The sequence below is a fragment of the Polyodon spathula genome, chromosome 14 (assembly GCF_017654505.1).
Source record: "Polyodon spathula isolate WHYD16114869_AA chromosome 14, ASM1765450v1, whole genome shotgun sequence".
Classification (NCBI taxonomy): Eukaryota; Metazoa; Chordata; class Actinopteri; order Acipenseriformes; family Polyodontidae; genus Polyodon; species Polyodon spathula.
This window is the reverse complement of record NC_054547.1, coordinates 2,848,026-2,871,896: the sequence shown is the minus strand read 5'-3', so window position 1 is coordinate 2,871,896 and position 23,871 is coordinate 2,848,026. Positions and strand designations below refer to the sequence as shown.

Sequence of the window (23,871 nt, the reverse complement as noted above, 5' to 3'; positions counted from 1 at the left end):
AAAACTGTTTCAGTACAGCTATAGCAGAGTTTCTTGCCTGTGCACTAGTGTGGTTTTCAATGGTACTGGCAGCAGCACACAACTTTCTGGCATTACATTTGTTGAATGGTTAGAAAGGACTAGAATTCAAATCCATACTCAAAGTGCACTTTACTATTTTTATTTCTTTCAGAGATGTAGAAGTCTGAATACTCCAATATAGATTTTTTTATTTTTTTTTATTCCCAATGCATGTGCTACTGTTGCATTGGCTTAATTTTCAGTTTAGCTCAGTAACTTAAATATAACATCAAGCTTCTATTGCAGCTGGTAGCAGTGGGTTGTACACACTATCCAAACTTTAAAAAGTAATTACAGAAAACATCAGCACCTGTTTTATTTGTTTTATTGTCTATATTTTGAAATACGTACCATTCCGTTATGCACCATGAAACCCCTCGGCCACTGTATATACTTAATCATTTTCTACAGCCATACCTAAAGCCTCTTTATAACAAAGTGCTGAACTGACCCATCTCAAATAAACCCACAAATGCATATTTGTAGAGTTCTGTCAGGGTTTTAAACAGCAAAAAATATTACGGCGGTAGCAGCATATTAATATCGTCTGTTATTTCCTTGGGGGCCCCAAGCTGAACATTAAACAGAAAGATTGACAACCTCTGCCCTAAAGTCTACATTGACAAGTCTTCCACTGTGTCTTCAGAAAGTTATGTATAAATCAGTGAATCAAACTGGCAATCTGAACTGCACTGATGCATCTGGAAACACCAATCGAGTAGCTGTGCATGATACCAGACAGCACACAGTGGCAATAGATGCAGAGCAGATTCAACGCAGCATTCTATATTCTACACTCTCAAAAATTAATCCTACAAGGGCAGGAAAAAAAAAAAGGTATTAATCAGCTTGGTCCCACTGACCCAGTTAGAGTGGCAACACAATGCCCCCTTACATGACCGATTCATTAAGTCAGCGTACACCGCAAAGCCCTGTACCAGAAGAGCCTACGGACTACAATGTATGAAGGCTTTACTGGAGAGATGGGACCCTTACTGTGTCATAGTGGAGAGTGCATACAGCATGTCACACTGCAAGATGTGGCAGTGGGAGGCCAGTGAGACAGGCTAAGGTATCTAAATGCCTGTCTCAATATGAGGGGAAAATCTGGAGGTCTCCACTCTCATGCAGCAGTTTGAGCCTGTCAGCCGGAGGGGTGCTGAAATACGTCTTCTGTTCCTCTGAGTAGCGCACCTCCACTGGCACAATGTCCCGGTAGCTCCAGTCCTGCCAGCGCAGGTTGAATCTCTCCAGCAGCTCGATCCTCAGCTCCTGTGAGGGGACGCAGTCCGGGGGGTCCCTCTGCACCAGCCCCTCGGCCACCACCCCAGGGAAAACCAGCAAAGCGCGGATCGCAAACCAGCCTCCGTAACGAGGGTGCATGCACACACCGTACATCTTCTGCAATGCAAAACCACAGCACTGCACAAGGCTGAAACTCTTGCTAGCCCCGCTAGTACCTTGTTTAGGTATTGTATATTATTGGAATAACCAGGTGCCAGGATTTGAACAATCGGGCACCTGATAAATCTGCTCTGAACTGATCCCACTTCTCATCACAGCATCACCTGAGACTCTAGGTTTACTAACAGTTGTTCATGCAGCTATAAGGGAGAAACAATGCATTTAATATCAAATGCCTGTATCTTGATCCTTACATAATATAATAAACTGAAACCCAGGACTGGGTGCATCCCAGCTTTATTTTGCACACCTTGTCTCCCCACGGGTCTTCAGTGACATCTTTCCTCTGGTAATAATACGCTGCTCCTGCCACGTGAGCTGCCGTCTGGGCCAGGAAGCGGGGCCGGCGGCTGGGTAGCATCTCATAGTCGTAGCTCACCTCCACCTCCTGTGCAGGGAAACTCTGAGCGAAGGAGAGAGAATGGGTCAGGGCGGTGGGGCTGGCTACTCTAATGCCTTGTCCGTTTAATATGTACATAAAACAAAGAGCTCACTGACAACCTCTGAAGCTTTACTCTGTGTGCTTCAGAAGAACGACTACAAAAATACAAAGTAAAATGAATAAATACTGTTTTAAATTTGCGGAGCTGTCACTGAGGACTGGAGAACCACTGTCCTAGTGCGCTCGTCAAACACAGGTTTAAACTCCCGCGATATGGAAATGCCCTTGCCACCCAAACTACAGAGTTCCTTGTTTATTTCGCTATCTGCCTTGCACATGAAATGAAATGCTGAAAACGGTGAATTAGGGAAGGGTCCTCCTTATTCTATCAGCCCGGGGACTAGTACAGCACATGTACAGTTTACTGTCAACACGGATTGCAATCAAGGGGACACTGAACTGCGCTCCTATCCCATGCTTACAGGTATGAGACTGAGTCACCTGGGACACGGCCCTGTTCACATAGTGCGCCACACACTCGTCGATGGGGTCCCGGATGTTTTTGAACTCCTGGTTCTTCAGGAAGGGTTTGAAAGCCTTCTCGAACATCTGCGGAGCGCTGAGGACCAGCATGGCCAGCGTGTTCTCGGGGTGAGACAGGTGGAGGGAGGGCTGGAGGACAGCATTGTACCAGCCGACCTGCAAGCGAGCAAACACCAAGACTTCAGAGGCGTTATACTAATGCTTCTTCTGTCATATATACACATACATACACACTTATTTGTATATTTAATTCAAGGAATAGCTGGTCTCACTAAAAGCCTTCTTTATACTGTATACGCTATATTGACAGTGCCATACCCACGTGGAACACTGTTTACGTTAGGAAGAAATCTGGGCATTTGGGGGAGGGGAAACAAAAAGTGTACGGTTTCTTTCAGCAAATTTGCACACTAAACGCCTATTCTAAAATGGAAGGCTGAGCTAACTCTACACACCGTCCACACAATTCTACCTGAAAGGGTTGAACTTCGAAACCAAACGGAGACAGACACTCTCGCAATCTCCTCTCAAACTCTTCCACAATGCTAACAGGCGCCTCCATGACATTGTCTACCCAGCACCGCGTGGGACTCTGGGGGCTGTAGGACTTCATTTACTTTACACTACAACTCCCAGAACACCGCTGATCTAGCGGGAGCGTGCAGACGTTGAGAAGACGTAACCAGGCTGCGCTTCTTGGTATTTTTATTTTTTTTTAAAGCGGTACGTTTTTTTTCTTTCGTGTAAGTAAAGCTATTCCACTACGTTGGAATATGGGAAGTCAGTAATTCGGAGGGGTTCCTATTTAAATTGTCGGATGGAATGTAAAATATTGTAGATTAAGTAAGTCCTCCGTCGTGTTATTGAGCTCAGCATCGGTTCAGTTGGGTAGATAGGAGTAATGCTAGTTTATAAACATGTCTTGTGTTTTGGTTTTGCTGAATCTGCTTCCCATACGTCCTTTTATAACGATTGTTTGTTCATTACTACATGCATTGTACATGCAAACGAATGCAGTTCCTCAAAAAAAGAAGAACGTTTTTACTTCAGTTTTGTGCATATCGCGGTTACCCGTGTTATCTATGTATTGCCCATAGTTTATTTTGGGTTGTGTTTTATTCTACCACTGTGGGCTTGACAATGCCTCCACTATGCTTAATGACAATGCTTTTGTGCTTTTAACTTGTATCCTGGCTGTAACAGTACTTATTATTAGAAGTTAGAATATATTACAGGGCCGGTGGAATCCGTTTTAGCACCGTAGGGCTTGATGCATTGCAGATTTATATCTGTTCCTGCTGTATTAATTAATAACGTGAATCGCATTTCACTGTTCCCTGTGGTTTTGAGCTAGTGAAATGAACACATACATACTGCACATCAACATACAAATCCAATAGCATACTGTACAATTAAACAACAGTGTTATAACCCCAACACACTGGTTAGTTTACACACACTTCAATTTATTGCAGACAACATGTATTTGCCCTGTGCTGCTGTGTGTGTAATAAGTGTCTGTCTCTAGGGGGAGTGACTCTGTTGGCTTGGTATCTATGGAGAACAATTATGGATACTTCCATCACGTGACAAATCCTATCACCACCCCACCCCCCTTTTTAAGCATGCAATGCTTAGAAAGATGCAAGTCATTAGTGCTTTATGTTCATACATAAGTTGCCTTCTGTTCTTGCTGCTTTTAGAAGTTCCCTTTGCCCACCTGGTTGCAGTACACAATACAGGGTTATCTAATGTTGCAGTGCAAACAGTCAGGCTTGACCTGCAAGACAGCGATCTGGTTGAAGAGTCTCACCTTGTTGAGCTTGCAGCACATGGGTCAGTGCTGGATGCAATTTACAACACGCTGACTCTCTTCTCATTAGCATGGATTGGTACAGCTCAGGCAGCCCTTTAAGGCCATGCCTCTCTGGAGTTCAGAATAGTAACTCCGTGTGGGGGTCAGTGCAAAGTCATCATTCATACTATAAACAAACGTGTGTGCTATCTTATTCAATGTCTCATGCAGGCTTAGTGTAGTATTAACCAGTCTGCTGTTTCTATTGACATTGGCAGTGTTTGCAGCCCTGCCTGCCTCCCTCCCTCACAACCACCGATGAACTGGGACACACAGCTGAGGTCCATCCTCTCCACCACTGACGGCAATCTGGCTCAAATCCGGGTGAGTAGCAGGCAGTAATAGCCAGGCTGGCACACATCCTCCTCATCTTCAACCGTTGTGCTTTTTCCCCCCCGAAACTTTATAGCTGCACAATTTACAGAGTTTAACTGCAGCACAGTGAGTGCATAGAGGTGTGCTGAGATGGGAACAGAGAGGCTTTTGTTGAGAGTGTGCGTTCCTGGAGTGTCTTAGAAGGAAATCTAGCTGCCTAAACCCAGTACAGTAAGTGCAAGGGACTGTAGGAATAGCTCCTGGACATCTTTAAACGAGAAAGATATGTGCTGTCTGATATGGGTCAGTAAGGCAGTTGGTTTCAATTTCAATGTGTCAAATTTAGTTTCAACTCTGTTCAGTGATTTCAATTGTTTTGCAGTAAATTCTACAGTACAGTAGCTCTATGTTGTGATTGCTGTGTATCAGCAGCAGTGGGCACTGTCTGGCACAGCATTGACCTGCCCAGCTGAGTAATACAGTAAGATTTTGCTGCTGGAGAAATCATATATTCACTCTATATGTATTAACCCTGTATTGACTTGTGTTGCTTTCAGATGCCATGTTAGTGTAATCATCTTCTCTTTTTGCAGGAGAGATTGAATACGGCAGGAAGCTTCTTGAGAGGTTATTTATTTGGATACTTGCCCCACGCTCTTCACATGCTAGTACTGGGTATTAGGTTACCATATTCTCATATTATTTACTACACCTTCTGATGCTTTTACCAGGCTAAGCTTTTGTAATGAAAACAAAACCTTTACATTCAGCTTTAATATGTTGAAGCACCAGATTATTGACTAGAGGGCATTATCGTCTTGTAGTTGACTGAAGGTAAGACTGTACTGTACAGACCATGAGAACTTACAAGGTAATGCCCTTTAATCAGGGTTTTAGAAACTGTTAACCACTGCCTGTATTGCTGTTTTAAACATGTACATCTTTAAATTACAGATTTATTTACCTTTTCAAAGTTTTGCTTTCCCTTTGTTTTTTACGCAAGACGTTCTGTCTGAATGTTCCATGACTGTATACCCTGAGTTAGTCCCTGCTAATGAAGCTTCCTGATTGGTTTTTAAATGAGCAGTCCTTGTCCCCTGGGCTCTCTGCGTCTCATTTCTGTCTGATTGTGTTGCACTCAGATGAGTTGGGTGACTCGCTGGACCTGAAGAGCTTACTGTATCAGGAGCCCTCCCCCTCCCGCTCGTACCTGGAGCCCCTGCCCCCCAGGATGGACAGGGGGGATCTCGCAGGGGTACACACGAAGCTGGAGTCCCAGTCACGGGTGAGGGCGACATGCTGTACAGTACCACTGGCTGCATGTCTAACTCTTTATATTTCACATTGGAAAATGTTTTCCTGTATAAAGGTCCTTCACTAATTCCATGTTTTCAGTATTGCACTGTTTTATGATGTGTGAGTCAGATAGCGAAAATAAAGAGTGAGCACAAAATAGAATGCAATACAGAACCATACCTATACAGTAGAAAGAGGTAGTAGGTTTCAGGTTTTAGGGCGCTAGTGGTATACTCTCCGACATGGACTGCTTTTAAACTACAGTCAAACCTGCTTCAACATCAGCGCAAGGAATTATTGCACTGGATCGAGACACCTCTCTAAGCAGAGCGCAGCTGCTGCTCACACAGGCTCTAACAGGACATGACTTGCAGTACCCTTCACTGATCATGCACTGCACTGCACGGTGTGCTTGTGTCTGCTTGCCTCTCAGTGAAGACGGCTTGGTTCATTTGAAGCCTGGCAGCACCAGGTGCAGCAGAGGAGTGAGAGCCCCACCTGCACTGCCTGTAGTCACCCCAGCCTTTGAAAACAGGTGCTCATTATGGCTGCCTGCCCTTGGGCTCTGAGCATGCCACTGTCAGGGTGGGGTGGGGGTGTAGTATATAACAAGGCTTTATTAAAGCATCTTCTTTTTCAAGGCTGTCCCAAATGCCTCAGACTCTGCTCCTAAAGGGAACTTCAGTTCCTATACCAATAATCAAAATAACAGACTAAAAAAAATCGCTCCGCGCAGCACGGCAGGCTGGTTTACAGAGACCCAGGCTTGGGTTTGCATGACTTATTTACATCTGGTTTCACAGACCCTAGTTCGTGCTCGTTACGTAGTCCCAAATTAGTACTGTTCAGGGTCTGTGGAACCATCTGTGAAACAATTTCATGAGTTTTAGGAGGGTTGTATTAGTTCTGAAATTTTTTGTTCAGGGACACATTGGCAGCATGTGAAAGGTAGCTCTGATCCACGAAGCCTGTTCATCGTGTTGTCTCTCCTCTCTTCATCTCCTCTCCTCTCCCTCCAGGTGATAGAGTCCCTCACTCGGGCGGTTCTGAGGCTGGAGAAGGACCGGGAGCTGCAGCAACACCGCATACAGACACTAGAGGGTCAGGCCCCACGACTTCTATTGATCTCTTTCATTGTGTTTGTTTAGCTCAATTTAGATATACTCAAAAAAACTTAATAAGTTCAACGACTGCTAGTCTTTCTCCATGTCTTCAATATTGAAATTAAATGGAAATAAGACTCCTGTTGCATAGCATTTTTACCCATTCCAGGTTTTAATACAAACTTGATTAGCCCTGGTGTATAGGTAACAAGCTCAGGTGTGTCTTGTTAAACTCATAATGAAATGGAATGGATCAAACTGTTGTGCAAAAGGTATTAGATCAAACTGCTATGCAATGGAATTCTTGTTTGCATCCCTGATGGTAAAGCATGGCAGATCTCCTAATGGTGTCGGGGCTGATGTTGCAATTCATCAGTTAACCTTGCAGGATGTGTGAGTGGCGCTAGTCACAGCGGTTCACGTGGGCACAGAAGAAGCCAAAGTCAAAACTGAAGGTAAGACCATTGCACACGCTCAGCTTCACTGTGCTCTCCGGGGGTTGCAGAGGAGGTGCGCAGGTTGCGGTCCCATGGGGAGGAGGAGAGGCGGAGGAGCCCAGAGCGGGGGCTGGAGGGGAGAGTGGAGGAGTGGAAGAGGGAGGTGACCACTGAGCTGTACAGCCTGAGAGGTCAGCTACAGAGAGAGGCAGAGAGAGCCGGCAGCCAGGGGCAGCAAAAGATACAGGACAGGTAAACCAAATAGAGTTCAAAGCTGGGATGTTCAACGGTGGGCTCCAGAGCCAGCGACGGCTCATTGAGCTCCATGTTATCTACTGATAGGTTTGAAAAGACTACAATGGCAATCTGTAGCCTTGGGTAGAGTCACAGTGCAGCAACATTGATGTTAAACTCTGGAACACCCTCCTCGTGTGCAGCTGAACTGCAGATCTTTATAGTCGTAACTGAGGTACTAACTGGCTAACACAATTATATTGTTATCCCTCGGTCACATTTTGCATGGGTTAAATAAGGATGCGTGACTGTCAGCTAATTAAATACTCAGTAACTGGTCAGTCACGCATTCCCATGAGGTAATTGTAACATTAAACAATACAGCACACTAACATGACAGACGACACCTTGCTCGTCCTGCAATACAATAATAAAATACCAATACTGGCTTCTCTCCGTTATATACCATAAATCATAATAATAATACTATAATAAAACAAACAAAGTAGCGCACCAATATCCACAGGAGCATGGCTCCCCATCATACATCTACCATTTAATGCACACAAAACTACTGAAGCTGTGTCAAGAGTGTCATGCTGTGTTGTGATATTTTATTTATTTGATATGGTTCTATAGGAACTCCAGGTCATCAGTATGGCTCTTTTAGCCCAAATGGTTGGACAACTCTGATTTAGACCAAGGGGACATTTAGCAAGGACAGATACAGGAGCTGTGTATTGCACAAAAAAAATAAAAATAAATAGTCTTTCAAAACTCTGCCTAAGCTACCAGCTGCTGTGCCCATGCCAACCAGACCCAGAAACATCTCGATAAGAATTAACTTGTGTGCCGAAGAGCGCACCCTGGATAACTGCAACTCACAAGCTTTTCTTTCTTTCTAGCAAGAAGCTGCTGCGTGAGGAGTGCGAGATGCTGAGGAGAGAGGTTGATCACATTAAACTGCAGCTGAGTAGGTGACCCTCCACCTGTATCCGCTCACATCCACCCACAGAGGACAGCGTCATTAGAATGCTGCTTTCAGAGTGCGCAGCTTAGTGTCTCCTGTACCTGTCGAGAACACTTTACAGAGCTGTTTAATTAGCAGCGTGGGGGGCACTGATGGAAGGGGTCATGCATTGTGGACGGGTTTTATATCACTTTAGGAGCTGTGCTTCCAACACGCACACGCACACGCACACACACACACAGTGCAGCACCCTGATCCAGAATAGATGCTCGCTTGTGATATGGAGGCGAAGGTTTGATTGAGAAAACATCGAACAAGGCAACCGAAAAGAGGCTTCTTCCAGGTGTCAGACACTACATCGATGCTTATTTCAACAAGACCGTTTTCTTTTGATGCTTAGTTTGGTTTGTCAATGTCGCTCATGTATTAATGCAGGATTCGACAGCTGTTCATACTTTAACTGTTCTTTGAAGATTTTGCTGCCGTTACCCTCAAGCTACTTTTCTTTATTCATATTTGTATAGCCACAGGAGGTCCAATATACCGAAGAGAGTGGGCTGGCAACTTGCACCCACGTTGCAGTCAAATTATTCATTTTCAGAATAATGAGTAAACAGCAGTGTGATTGCCTGGGGTGTGTAATCTCAGCTGTGTTCCAGGTGCAGTTGTCTGTGAACCGCCTGCACTGTTCACTGCAGGACCAGATCATTCCTGAGCATAGCTGTGTGCTGCATGTTAGTGTCCACGCTGCTTTTTAGATTGCTGTTAACAGTGAAAGTCTGCTGCTGTCCTATAGTTCTGTGCACCAGAGCCCAGTTGGTCCATTTTGATAATATAAACAGCATTGAATGAATACCTCCACTCTCCAGCTCTATAGTAATCCTACTGTTGTTTACTTACTGCAGGTCTGCGATACAGCAGGGTTCCAAGCTTAAGGTTCAGCACTACTAAGATCCACGATCCATCAAAAATGTGCTGCAGTTCTAACAAACATTTTGACGAGGAGTCTTGATCAGTGTATTTCTGTATCTTCATGTGTGCTGTTTAGATCATACATTGCTATATTCTGTATAGACCACATGCTATTATATAAGTTCAGGAGATGCATCAAAGCCTTTTCCTCTCAGTTGTACTCTCAGTCCGGTGAAAGGTGTTTCAAAGCGCTTTGAATGTTCTGACCCTCAATTCGCTTTCCCAAGGGAGGCAGGAGGATGAGCTTTTGAACAAGGGTTCTGAAACCAGGGAGATGAAACGATCGCTGGAGAGGAACAGCAAGGTAGGGATGACTCGCGTCCAGCTGACCATCGCTGCCTCTCTGGGACAGTGGGGTGGGGGGGAAATGGTTTTTAATAGCAAGGGGTGCTTCAAATAAATCAATGCAATAAACTGTGAACAAAACTGGGCTATAAAAGCATCACCCGTAGCTGTTGTACACCGCTATAAATGGATAACATGTTGGCGTACCACAGCACTTGTGAGATGGCTTGATCTTTAAAATCTTATGCATATATTTAAAGAGGGGATGATTAGCAATTCAGGGATACCAAGACATTTAATAAGTAAGGTGTCTGAGTGGGGTAACAGAGGTCCCTCTGTAGCCACAGGGGGGCGCTGGTGGGTTAGACCTTAAGACCTGTTGTAAACTTGCAGCTCCAGTAAGTATCTTCAATATTGGAGCAGCACTATATATATATATATATATATATATATATATATATATATATATATATATATATATATATATATATATATATATATATATATATATATATATAAATCCTACCAGGACAGGGCAATAGCAGCAGTGGGGCAGGGGGGTGTCCAACCCTAACCGCTTTTCGACCAGCCTGCTTTCTCTCTTTTCTCTCAGACCCTGGAAGGGCTGACAGACGGGCACCGGTCTCACTCTGTAGACCTGAGTAAAGTGCTCTCTAATCACCACTACACTGAGCAGGAGTTCAAACACATCAGGTACAGCAGGGGAGGGACAGCACTCAAAATCTTATCCCCAACATTTTTTACTACAGCTGTGTTCTAATTAAACATTTGTTAAAGAACTGTCTGTGCCACTCGTGTGTGCGTGTGTGAGTGCATCTGATTGCTTCTTTCAGGTTTAAATTTAGTTCACAGTTCTTTGCCTCTCTAATGCAATTACTGTTATTATGAATGGCAACTTTTTCCTGGTAAGCAGTTCAGTCTTTTTATTACTTTTAGCCAGCTTCTTGTCTAGCCCTCTCTGTTCTCGGATTTTCAGAAAGGCAGCACTGCCGTCTTCTCAATCTTCAGGTTAAAACAAGAGTCTGTGCTCATCTAAAACACGAGAGCCTCTGTTCAACTATGAATTAAAACACTACACCACACAGCCTCCCAGTCCCTCAGTTCAGACCGCTAGACCACACTGCCTCCCAGTCCCTCAGCTCGGACCGCTAGACCACACTGCCTCTCAGTCTCAGCTCAGACCACTAGAGCACACTGCCTCCCAGTCCCTCAGCTCAGACCACTAGAGCACACTGCCTCCCAGTCCCTCAGCTCAGACCACTAGAGCACACTGCCTCCCAGTCCCTCAGCTCAGACCACTAGAGCACACTGCCTCCCAGTCCCTCAGCTCAGACCGCTAGAGCACACTGCCTCCCAGTCCCTCAGCTCAGACCGCTAGACCACACTGCCTCCCAGTCCCTCAGCTCAGACCACTAGGGCACACTGCCTCCCAGTCCCTCAGCTCAGACCACTAGAGCACACTGCCTCCCAGTCCCTCAGCTCAGACCACTAGAGCACACTGCCTCCCAGTCCCTCAGCTCAGACCACTAGAGCACACTGCCTCCCAGTCCCTCAGCTCAGACCACTAGAGCACACTGCCTCCCAGTCCCTCAGCTCAGACCACTAGAGCACACTGCCTCTCAGTCTCAGCTCAGACCACTAGAGCACACTGCCTCCCAGTCCCTCAGCTCAGACCACTAGAGCACACTGCCTCCCAGTCCCTCAGCTCAGACCACTAGCGCACACTGCCTCCCAGTCCCTCAGCTCAGACCACTAGAGCACACTGCCTCCCAGTCCCTCAGCTCAGACCACTAGAGCACACTGCCTCCCAGTCCCTCAGCTCAGACCACTAGAGCACACTGCCTCCTATGCACTTACCCAGCTCTCCCCTCTGAAGCTCCAGTGTGCTTCCTTGTGTTCACAGATCGTCAGTCATGGATCTGAAGGAAGAAGTGAGAAGCCTGAAGCGGAGTGTTGGCAGACTGGATCAGAGCAGCACGCTGACAGCGAGGACGGGTAAGACAAAGAGCCGAGCGCTTCTCTGGAACAGCATGTGTGTGCTGCGTATCCAATGCATGTTGCACTTTCATTTTCACATGTGCACATGGTGTGGGTGTGAAGGCCGTGGTGATTTACTTGTTGATGACACTGATTGCTCTAATTTGGTAGTCACAGCTGTGGTGAGAGGAATGTAACTGGTCAGACGGGCTTGTTTTAATGTGTCTGAGTAAGCACTGTATAGTGCTGGTCTGCACATTGTAGATGAAGCACTCCTATTTACTGTGCCTCTGGTCCCAAGTTTCTTACTCTTGAGGAAAGGTTCAGGACACTATTCTGATTGAATGCATAGATCACGTATGAATAGTTCACTTGGAAGCTGTTCCTACATGGTAGCTTATGAAATCAGTTATATCTATACAAGTGCACTGGATAATAAATGGAAACAAATAACTTTTTGACTGTATTGTAATTCATTGACCAAATCGACCTATAATAAATGATGGATGTTATTTTTAGCCTGCTGCTCCTCTGCTCAGCGTCTCTCCATCCCGCAGGACTCTGTAGCAGCCGTGTTCAGGGCAGCCACAGGACCAGACGAGCAGGGGAGCCCCATCCTGAGCCGCTAGACCAGGACTCTGACCTGGAGCTCAGCCCCAGCCCCAGCCTGGGGGACATCAGCTCTGACGACCTGTCCTCCCTCCCGGACCTGCACAGCCGAACACGCTGCACAGCAGGTACAGCACCACACGGCTGCAGCTTTTTCATTAAGCCCACGTTGGTTATATCAAATTCTGCCTCCCACTCCCTCTGTTCTAACCACCAGACTCATGGAGATGAGGGATTTTCAGTTTTTTTAATTCCATGATGTAAATTACCCCTGCGCAAGTTACAAAACTAGAAAGGTGAATAGGTGGTTTTTTTTAAGCTTAAACAGGTTTCTTTTAAAGTTATTTAACTGGCTTATGAATGGATAGCTCAATATTAAAACAGAAATATGTTTTCCTGTATTTAGTTGCGCCAGGGCTGGGGAGGCTGCAAGGCTTGAGCAGGGGATTAGAGCGCTGTGTGCAGATCAGCTCCGTGCATGGGGAGGGGTGGGCAGCACTGCGGGCGTCAGTGGGGAAGGCAGCTGCTTCACTTTTCATCTGATTCCAGGTTCAGTGCAATCGAAGTTCTGGTGTACACTGAACAGCAGCCTGATTCACAAGGGAGGAATAACCCTAGAAAAAACGAAAAGAAACATTTCAACTGGGTGTCTTTCTCAACACCTTCAATGAAAGACTGCCACTGACTGTTGAATAGTTTAGGGGTGAGATATTAACCCTGATCATTTGAACAGAGGCGTGCCCTTCTCTCCAGTTTGTCCTGCAATGAGAGAGAGAGAGCAGAATCACTTCTGACGAGAAAGTATTTTTAAATTCCAGACCTTGACCAACACTGAACCGATAAGTCTACTTTTTTTTAATTAATTTTTTTAGCAGTTTGAAAAGGCCAGTTCGTGAGGGTTTGCAGTGTTCTCCCCAGTCTTGCAGGAATGTAAAGGTCAATGCAGCGCTCCTTGTGGATCATAAACTTGCTGTGAGCGGGATTGAAACCATGCTGGCATGACTCCCTCAGTGTTCCAAGCGCTGGTGTTTTTACCAGATGCGCCCCCGAAAACCTTTAAAATGATGTCTTTCGTCTTTCGTCAAAACGTATACCGGCATATATTTGTTGATAATTATCTTGGATTTTCAATTTGATTAGGGCTGCAATACTGTTAACATTAAACTTATTTTTTGGCTCTGACTCAAAACTCACCTTTGATGTGTGTCCAAACGGTCTCTGTGTATGAACAGCTAGGTAGTGTGGGTGAGAGCTTGCCTTCATTCCCCCCAGGGGCCTTCTTAAAGCTTACTCAGCTCTGCAATTAGAGCAATCACTAAATGACTGCCTGTGCTAACTAGTGGCAGTAAATGGGTTATGGCTTCCCTTCTTTTTTTTTAATGAAACCTTGACAGTGAATCACTTTGTGTTGGTCCTTTTAAACGATGGCTCCATCATTTTCTGTACTGGTTGTCTGTAACCTTTGCAGCCCCTGAATATATTGAAATTATTGTTGGGTTTTTATTAGAAGTCCTACATGGTATTGTATTTTATTTTATTTTTATTTTTTACATTAGCACAGTAGGGAGATTAAATTGTCATTTTGCTTGTGAAGACTGTTGTTATTAGAACATGTTTTGTTATCCTTTAGTGAAGCCGGACACACATACACAGACACAGACACACATATACAAGGAAGGTTTTCTTGAGTTTTAAGAACACAAAATTATAAAAATGAATGTTTTATTGGCTCTTGGTGGAGATTTACTGCCAACCCCAGTGCTGCTCCAGGCTTGTTAAGCCTGCGTTTCCTGCCAGTAAAACTCTGTGCCAATGCAAACAGACAGCTTTCTTTATTCTCTTCTCTGAGAAATTCAGACTGGTGATGCAACAGCTGCTCTAAAATGCTGACATCGCCTGACGAGTCTTTGACAAATATTAGAAAAATTGAACCAGCACTGCTTGAAATGTAGCATTAAATGTTTAATAAAGTACACTACAGGTATAGTTTGTGAAATGCAGTTGTGTGTGTGTATAATGTTATTTATTTATTTATTTATTTTTAAATAGTTGCCTAAAATTCTTGTTTGAATTTATTCCAGAGTCCAAGTATGCCACCGGACTAAGCTCTGAGCTGGAAGGAAGTGACAGCAGTGAAACGGGAAGTGACCTGAGAGATGACGGTGATGTTGCCAGCTTTGCTGCTAATCTGGACGAGTTATCAGACAGCCCCTGTGAACTTAACCTCAGTGACCTTTAGCCTCTCATTGACATGACTTGAGTCTCAGAGGACAATGTGGAGTGGCTTCACGACCGTGCAGCAGGACTGTTCCAGCTGGAAGGATCTGTTTATTCTGACTGGGGGTGTGTGTGTAAATGCTTGTGGGGGAGGAGGTCCAGCCACCGGGCCTCATGACTGCTCCTGCGTCCTGTTGCTGTGCTCACAGAGAGCCGAGGGTTGGGGGTGGCACAGCCTTATTTTGGGGTATTTTCACAGCAAAACACACACACTGAGTCACTTCAGAAACAGTCCCTGGAATAGATAGTCTGTTGTGTTCGTTGTCATGTGGCTTTTTATTTGACCTGCTGGCATGTTCTGTTCTGTTTTGGTTTTCTTCCTGCAAGCGGGGACCCATTGAAAAACTAAAATAAAAACAGAAGCACATCCCTGTGGTGTTTGCTTGTGTATTTTTTGTGCTTCACCCCCCTCCCTTTCCCCTCGATTCTGCAGTTTTGAAACTCTGCGATTGTAAATGAAGTGAATTGCAATCGCATGGTTCATTGGGGACTATTTATTTAGTGTAGATAGTGTCTAGCGTCTAACTTATACAGCTAGTTTTACAAACCCCAATTAACACTAAACTTCAGCTCAGGTAGTTCAATATTAATTAATGTGAAACCACTGGAGAATTTTCTGGCACATCTGCTAATGTAGCCTGGGTAGTGTTCTCTGGTAAATAATGCTTGCATTTAAAATGCTAAGAGCGAATTGTCTCTTAAACTCTGCACAGCTGAGCAAGAGCGCTACTCTCTCTCGTGGTTTATATCATTAGAAACGTTCCCTCTGCAGTTTGCAGCTGAGTCCTCGGGACACTCAACCCAGCCATTGTCTCGGACTGCTGTTTCCTCCACACCTTGGGTGCAGATCTACATATAAAACAACCAGGGTTCTCCTGCCCAAGCGTTCCCAAAAAAATCAGTTTTTTGGCACAGAGTTCAGATCATTGTCCAGGCATGAGTGACATTTGGTTGCGGTTTCTTTTATAACACTGTAATTAAAATAACAAAGTAACTTTATGTTACTTGCCAGTATGCCCCAGAACATTTCTATATATTTTTTTCACCATAAAAAAAGTCAAATCACCTTAGTGGTGGACGGGACATTTGGGCCAATGGCATACGCGCCAGTCTCTTCTATAGGGGTCCAGAAAAGTGTCTAATGTAATATACAAACATAGCCTTTATTCTCTGGCAAAAGGAAACTATTTTTAATTGAAGTTAGGAGAAGTATGATCAAATACTGTACAACAAACAGATTCAGAAAAACATGTTAAAACCAGATATTTCTGAAATTGTGAAACAGGCATTTCAACTTTGGTCAAATAATCCTTGACGTTCATATCATCTACAATGGAGGAATCTGTTTTCTTACTCAGAATGTGGTTGGTAATGAAAGTCACTTTGGAAAGACATTTGATCTCTTTCTTGATACCTGAATAGCAGAGAATGCCACACGGCAGGGTTGTACAGATAAAACCGGACTGTACTGCACAGTGAACCCAGTCCGCTGATGTCCTCATGCACAGTGCAGTAGCATCTCTAATGCAATGCTGTGCATTTAAGGGCCCCCCTGGAAAGTGAGCTGTGAGGGTTTTCACATTTGAATCTCAACACATTATTCAAGGAGACAACAAACCAACAGTCGTCCATTAACTGTGCAGACGGTCTCTATTAGACCTGGCAGCAAATCCAATAAGCAATACTTAACCGCATTCAAATGGCTGTAAATGAATAAAGAGCAGTGTATACGGTTTCTGCTACTGACTATTGTCAGTCCCATCTGTAGCACAGTGTGTGCTAGCTCTCATCATTGCTCACCACCATGATACAGACCGTATATTCATGCAAATAGACAGATGGGCTCATACTTGGGTCACGCTGTCTTCGAAGAAAATGCAGTTAATCCTTTGCTCTCACAACATACAAGCCTATGAGTCTGTTGAGTACAGCCCCCCCTACAGCCGAAGGGAAGTGTATATGCAAGGCTATAGATGCTTCTAAACTTGCTTTGCTGTAAACCGTTATAGTAAGTTGAGACAGTAACACTGATAAAGTATTGCGAATGTTTTACTGTTTGTTTTTCTTTTGTTGTTATTGCTGTTCATGCATTCTCTTATTAATATTTTTATTCAAGCACTTTGCAGCAACTTTTATTGCGAAAGGCACTATTTTAAAAAACATTATTTCAGGTAGAATTGTGTTGTGTTTAACTGCACTTCTATTACATAATTGCATTTGCGAGAACATAGAGTACTGGTATATAAATAACAAAAGAGATATATATCTGCCTGTATATAAGAGTTTGAATAGAGGGCTATAGGACTGTCCCTGTTAAATATTTAATAAGTATTTTCTGACAGCCCTTGTGAAATAACTTACAAAAAATAGATGGTGAGTAAGTAGATTCAAGAAAATGAACAGTGTCCTTTTCTTCAATCAGTTGCCAGGTTTATTGAAATATGCAGGGAGTCTGGTCCCAGGTACAGGACAAACACAATACTCAACATTACAATGTTTGCATGACATTAAATACCCTTCTGTATAGATGGTCCACCTCCCCTTTCTCTGACACTTAACCAATGGTCAAGGTAATTTAATTTATTGTGTGAGTGTTAATATGTGTGTGTCTGTGTGTGTGGTCTAGTGTGACAACCTCTGAACTCAGTGCATTCTTCACACTCCTGGAGACAAAAGGTCCATACATCTGCCTTTTGTTATCTCCTTGCGACCCCCTTTGATGCCAGTGGGATTATCTCTTTTGATCTCTCTGAAGTCTTTAGAGCCTGTTCCCTTCTAGTCCACAGCATCGTTATCTCGTTAGCTTGCAGTCATTGTTGGGCAGTTTGTAGACACATCGTCTCTATCAGTGGTTAGCAGTACATGCAATTTGAACCAAACAGTCTGCTATCTGCAATATTAGTCTCTTTTCAGAAAAGAACACCAGTATAGCTCTGCCAGTCCACATGCGTAGCAAACCCCTAATCAATTCTCGATCCATGTTTTCCAACACCTTGGATTATTCATCATATGTACTCATCAGTTGCATTAGTGTGTGTGTGTGTAGACTGTAATCATGCCTTTGACTGGCAGCTCCACAGAACTGCACATTCCAGGCACATAGCAAGTGGCTCTGGCAGAGAAAGAAACAACATTGTGAATGCAGAAATGATTACTGACAGCGTCCGTCTTGCTTAATCATGGCCTCTAGCGCCTGTACTGTACTGCATGGGAACAAATAATACATTAATAAACCATTAAAAACACAGGCACTGCTGAGACGGGGAGGGGCGGGGGGGCTTTATTTGAACAAGCATCATCAAGCAAATTATTCAAAAGGCCTCTCGGCAAATACAGAAGAGTTTGAAAAGAAGCAATTGCAAACACAGCAAAACAGGATCTTATTTCATAATGCATGACAAACAAAGCACTTTGGAACTTTAGTGCACAATAGTCTCTCACACAGTCTAGTTTTAATGGCAACAATTAATTTCTTTAACCCTTTCATGCATGGAGACCGATAAAAAAGAAAATAAATCCTCTGCTGGTCTTTAATTTGGGGTATATGGGAGGTGCAAATGCATGCTAGCCTCACCCCCCCCCCCCCCCCCCCCCCCAAAAAAAAAATACTGTATTTATGTATTATTTACTCATTCACAACTGCTTCTCTAAATAAGTGTGCGAGGAGGTCACAAAGCGAGCATCGTGGATTGGGGTTGTGTGTCCTGCCAGCTTATTCTGGACAGACAGGTCTTGTTAGCTGCACTGAGCCGGGAGAGTGTTAGGCGAGAGAAGTGACAAGGAAGAGAGACAGACAGACACTGAACCAGGGCACTTACACCCTCCATTTGGCTTGGTGTATGTGTGCGCGCGGTAAAAGATGGGATTGTTCTTTAATTGCGATCTCTAAAATTGTTTAGATGCTTCTGTTTAGCCCCTGTTGACGTGCTGCCTGGCTAGTATGCACAGGAACACAGCCTGAAAACAAGCAGTACAGAACTCCAGGGATCACTCTGCTGAGTCACTCTGAGAGCATCTGCACACTGGCAAGAACAGGCAGCAGGCTGGGCTTACTGGGAGCCAGAGAGAGGTCAACTCAGAAAATAAAACGCTTGAATAGTGAAGAGTCCTGGCCTCACGGACCATGGAGTAATGACAGACCTGGACAAGCTGCATTGACAGCACTGGATGTTCTCCTGCCCCACCCCTCTCTCCCTGCTCGGGGCATTGCTTACAGAATTAAACCATGCATTCTAAATGTGAGAATTTAGACGCTGATGTGCAGGCGAGTTAAAGCAGTAGAATAAACCAAAAAACCCTGGTAGAAATAATAAAAAAGAAACTCTAGAAACTCAGAGAAGAATTCAGTTTGATCTTCATTCAATAATACAGTTGTGATTCCTGTGGCACAGCATTGAGAGTGATCTGGTATAGTTAATATGGAGTTATAATAGAACCTCAAATTGGACAGTCATTAAAGTGGGGGAAAAAAAAAAAAAACTAAAACAGAATTGTTTGCCACTTTTAATTTGATTTAATCCTGTAACCCATTCTTAATGGTTTCTTTGGGCGTACAGTACAAGGCAGGAAACTACAAATTCAAAGTGCATTATTTTTACATTACAGAAACAAACAAAAAAGAAACTATAAAGTGTAGTCCCCCCCAAATCTTGGAGCAAGAGCAGGCACAGTTCACAGCAAAAGACCAACCTTTCTTAAATGCAAAAGCAGAGCGAAGCAAAAATACAACTCCAGGAGGGAAGGAGGCCAGCTTCGAGACTCCATCATGAGAACAGAAAACCAAAGAGATTGTTTCAATGATCTAAACACAAATCGAGCAGAGCTCAGGACCTCCCCCATCTCTTCAATAAGAAAGAAAAACTTTTGAAAAAGTAAAGCACACAATCATCTAGAGAACAGAATCCCACGCCAGCCCCAAACTGCATGGCAAATCAACTCAAATAGTGGCTCAACTTCAATGGGAGTTTGCTTGCCTCCACACCCTCTGCTTCAGCACAGCAAACAGGCCTTTGATTCTTTCTTCCATTCTCTTTATTAAACCCCTTCCTAATCTCCGATCCTGTCTGATCATGTGTCTCTGCATCTAAGGCTACAAATGTCCCGATTGAAGTAGGGGGGGGGGGTGAACTCTGTTCTCTCTGCACGCAGGAGTGAGAATGACAATCTTGGGCCTGAGCTCAAAGCGCAAACTAACCACCACCACACAACCTGGTCTTGAATCGCCTGCAGGGGTCAGCATTGCCAGTAACAGAAGAGCAATCACCCAAACACAATAGCCATGTCAACTGACAGGGTGTTCGATATTTGCGTGTCCTTTTTGCAATCTATTATTAAAACAGGAAACAAAAACTATCCTCTATTCATTCCAGCAGAACTACAATTTTGCATTAATGTGAAAAAATAAAGATATATACACACAAAGTGCATCAACTACAAACAGCCAATCCAAAATAACCGCACACAACCCTTTCCCAGGCCTGCTCCAGCGCCCAACAGCTTTTTAAAAGCACTAAGCTGTCAAAACACCTGCACAAGCTTTACCTTGAAAAAACAAAAATGGCACGTTTGTTGGCAATATCTCACATGGTCAGTCTGGAATACTGTCAGTTGCTTCTAGCAACACTAAACAATGTGCCTCAACATTGCCCTGCCCTGGAGGGAGCTCTTCCAAAGGGGTCCTCCAGTCCAGGTCCCCCCACACCACCCCCACCCCACCCTCCCACCTGTGCTTGGTTCAAGTTGTAACAATCATTAAGTATTAATTTTGTGTGATTTAACAAGCAGCTCTTTTCTGTGGCGCTTCACCAAAACAGAGCGATGCAAGAGAGGGCAGATACAAGGAGGTTCTTGAGAGCCGGGTAGCAGTGGCAGTGTTGTGAGGGGTGCACTTTGGCAGAAGGTCCAGGGCAGCTCCTAGGGTCCTGGTCAGGACAGGCAGGTCTTTTAAAATCCCTGCAGGCAGTGTCTACGATGCGTACACAGTCAGCTGTGCGATAAGAAAACAAGCATGTTCATCGTCACACGGAGCACTTCTTTTTCTACATGACTAATCGTGTGCAATCTGGAACGGGCGGCGTGTCGCGGTGGCGGTAGGGACGGGTCAGTAGCTGTACAGGGACAGGGGGGTGTCCTCCATCATGTCATCCTGCAAGGCAAACACAGGGATTAGGAGCTGCTGCACTGCACTCTGTTCTGTGCTGCTATTAAGTCAAACACAAGCCCCATTGTTCTACCACTTCGTAAGTAGAAAAGTTTTACTGAACATTTAGTTAAAAACTTAACTGTTTTCCATTATATTAATCTTTGATAGAAACGTAAATATGTAAAACATGACTACACTTTCTTGCTCTCTCTCACCACACTGGTAAACCATGCCATATATGTCCCCTGGTGAGGATTCTGCTCTATAAAATCACAACGGAATGTGGTTTGGGTTTCTGCCCTGCCTAGGAAACTGTGGCACATTCCTCCAGAATTCATCAGGGCTGCAGTAACATCTGTTACTGAAACTCCAGCTAGCCCCTGGAGTGCTGTAGCTTTGAGATTTTGAATGGCTGGTTGCTTGGAATAGCATAGGAGAGACAGTGGATGAGTATTGCTTCAAAAGGGAGCTGGGAGTTTCCCCAGGGACTCCACCTCACAGCAGCTGTGTGAGATCCCAATCGCTGTGTCTCCAACATGATCGGATTCCAAACAACCAACCCACAGCTTGGGCTCTCACCATGGGCAAGTCTTGGAGACGTCGGAACTCCGGGCGGACGCGGCGCTGTTGGAACTTGAGGTAGAGGAGGGTGGAGACCAGGCCGAGCGCGATGATGAAGAGGGAGATGAGACCAGCCACTAGGGGCTCCATGGATGTGCTGGCAGGGCTCTGAGCGGACACCACTGGGGAAGGGGGGGGAGAGAGAGAGAGAGAGAGAGAGAGAGCGTTTAGGACAGCACATCTCGGTTTCTTATAAACCAGTCAATTATTTTCTTCCTAAAATAAATCAAAACAGATCACTAAGTTAAAACTGCAGCTCATCGATCACACATGAGGAAATACGCATCATTTATACTCCCAAAAGCATCCCCCATATTTATCTGGTTTTCCTATTAGAGTGTCTAAAACACAGTACATCTCAATTCATTTTATTGTTGTTTTACAAACAGCGTAACAATTTTTAATTCTGAATGAAAGAAACTCAAACTAGAAAATATTCGTTTCTGAAAAAAGGTGTCTCACCGCTCTGGTCGTCTCCAATATCGAAGACCGGGGGCGAGACCTGGTTGAGTTTGGCAGGGGCTGCGGGGGTGTGGGGGCGGCTGGAGAGACCAGGCGAGCAGCTGGGGGGGATGTGGGAGGCAGGGTGGGGAGGGTGGGGGAAGCTGGGATCTCCTCTGGGCTCTCTGAAGTCTTTGGGGACTCTGCTCCCAGCTTCACGTTAGCGGGGGTTGCTGACTGAGGAGGATATTCTGGGCTGCCTGTGGAAGCTGGAAACAAACATTCATGAAATCAGTCTGCTTGTATTACATGCTGTCCACAGGTCTCCAGGTTTTAATTAATTATTCCAAAGCAGCAAACTAAACATATTACCAGAACAGACCATGACATTAAACTTTAATCCCAACTTCAAAATCATTCAATCTAAATTACTAAGGTGAAATGTACTTTAGCACTGATACACTATTAGAAATTATTGAATTTTTACCTTATAAAACACTGTTTTAACAGACCAAACTATTCAGTTAACTGCATGCGGAAACCTTGACAGACAGAGACAGAACATGACTCTCACACATGACTTCCTGTTGCTATTTCAGGTCAGTGGAACTGCCTGTCCAATGAGATAAATGAGTCAGATTCCCGAGGGGGCTGCTCCTCTGTGTGTCGCCGCACTGAAATACCTAAATCTGCTCAGACCGCAACCAAGTCCCTGACCTGTGACAGAGATTGTGCCCTTGGTGAGGAGAGAGGGGGCTGTGACTGTAGCCTCTGATCTGGGCTGGCTTTGGGAGGGACTGGTCACCAGTGCTTCACACAGCTCATTCCTACAGTAGCCTGCATCCAGTCTGCAGTGTGCAGAATTCAAGAGCATCTCAACTCAGAGTACAGAGTAGCAGGCACAGCTTGCACTGTAGTGTGGGTCTGAGAGCTGGACCTAGGAAGGTGAAGTAGACCATTTTATGCTTCAGCACCACCATTGCTGTAATCACTACTCTCCCACCCCCTACACCCTCAACACCGTTGTATCCCTTGCCTCCTATCCCTGTTATGACACTGAACAGTTGTAATACCTTCTGATTCCTGGGAGGGTGTTAATGTTGTGGCCGGCTCTTGTGTTGCTGCACTCTCCATGCTGGTGTTCCCCTCTGTCCAGTTAGTCTTGAGCGCGGGGAGGGTCTCGTTGGTTCCGAGCTCAGGCAGCGCGGGGAGGGTCTCGTTGGCTCTGGCAGGGGGTATAGTGCTGCTGTTCAGCGATGTTCTGGTGCTGGCCTGTCTCTCTATGTCGCTGGCTGGGCTGGCCAGTGTGTCTGTACTCTGTACGGTGGTTGATGGTCTCTCTGCTGGGAGGGTCATGTGTGTTGAAGTTGGAGGCAGCGGGGGACTCATAGAGATCAGTCCCTTCGCGACTGTGCTCTCCACTGACGGGCTGGTCGTCAGGGCCGGCGTGACATCTGGTGAGATTGAAGTGAATTTAAAAAAAAAAACAAACAAAAAAAAACATCCCCCCCAACACACACAAGGGAAGCCTGCTTTAATTACTCAGACATTAGTGTTAATGGTGACTTTTCAGTTTATCAATTAGGTTTCTTCTTCAATAGTATTTCTAGTGATTGCCGAGTATCCTGTTGGATCCTGATTGTCCTTGGATAGAGAGCAGTTTGCTGTTTTTAGATTAGATGAGATAGATATAGATATAGATATAGATATACACACACACACACAAAGTGTTTGCCCCCTCGTGATGTTTCAAAACCACCAGGAAAGACGTGACTGCTTTGTATCACTGTGGCCAAGAAGTGACAGAATCTGGAGTTGAGTTATGGATAAATGAAGCCTCTCTCACTAAGAGACAGAGTGTGCCGGT

At 44.8% G+C, this 23,871-nt stretch overlaps 2 protein-coding genes and 1 long non-coding RNA gene across 7 annotated transcripts; 1 reads left to right on the top strand and 2 right to left on the bottom strand.

Moving 5' to 3' along the window:
- Positions 1–369: 369 nt before the first annotated feature.
- Positions 370–3,043, bottom strand: mmachc (metabolism of cobalamin associated C). Its single transcript, XM_041270295.1, has 4 exons — positions 2,922–3,043; positions 2,408–2,605; positions 1,775–1,927; positions 370–1,461 (listed from the first exon to the last, which is right to left on the bottom strand). Exons 1-4 carry the CDS (start codon positions 3,009–3,011, stop codon positions 1,150–1,152), a joined length of 753 nt encoding a protein of 250 aa, XP_041126229.1. The 5' UTR covers positions 3,012–3,043; the 3' UTR covers positions 370–1,149.
- Positions 3,044–3,084: 41 nt separating this feature from the next.
- LOC121326788 (sarcolemmal membrane-associated protein-like) lies at positions 3,085–15,167 on the top strand. 5 transcript variants are annotated; one of them, XM_041270291.1, is made up of 12 exons: positions 3,085–3,172; positions 4,523–4,628; positions 5,213–5,294; positions 5,762–5,904; positions 6,935–7,016; positions 7,524–7,707; positions 8,595–8,662; positions 9,859–9,935; positions 10,530–10,630; positions 11,841–11,932; positions 12,472–12,651; positions 14,605–15,167. In XM_041270291.1, exons 2-12 carry the CDS (start codon positions 4,563–4,565, stop codon positions 14,760–14,762), a joined length of 1,233 nt encoding a protein of 410 aa, XP_041126225.1. In that variant the 5' UTR covers positions 3,085–3,172; positions 4,523–4,562; the 3' UTR covers positions 14,763–15,167. The 5 variants fall into 5 exon arrangements, with proteins under 5 accessions (XP_041126225.1, XP_041126226.1, XP_041126227.1 ...); XM_041270292.1 differs by having other exon boundaries at positions 3,104–3,192; XM_041270293.1 differs by lacking the exon at positions 3,085–3,172 and adding an exon at positions 3,201–3,292 and having other exon boundaries at positions 5,213–5,246.
- Positions 15,168–20,577: 5,410 nt separating this feature from the next.
- Positions 20,578–22,109, bottom strand: LOC121326346. The gene is made up of 3 exons (XR_005951468.1): positions 22,026–22,109; positions 21,522–21,685; positions 20,578–20,945 (listed from the first exon to the last, which is right to left on the bottom strand). It is a non-coding gene; the product is annotated as an uncharacterized LOC121326346 (long non-coding RNA).
- Positions 22,110–23,871: the final 1,762 nt, after the last annotated feature.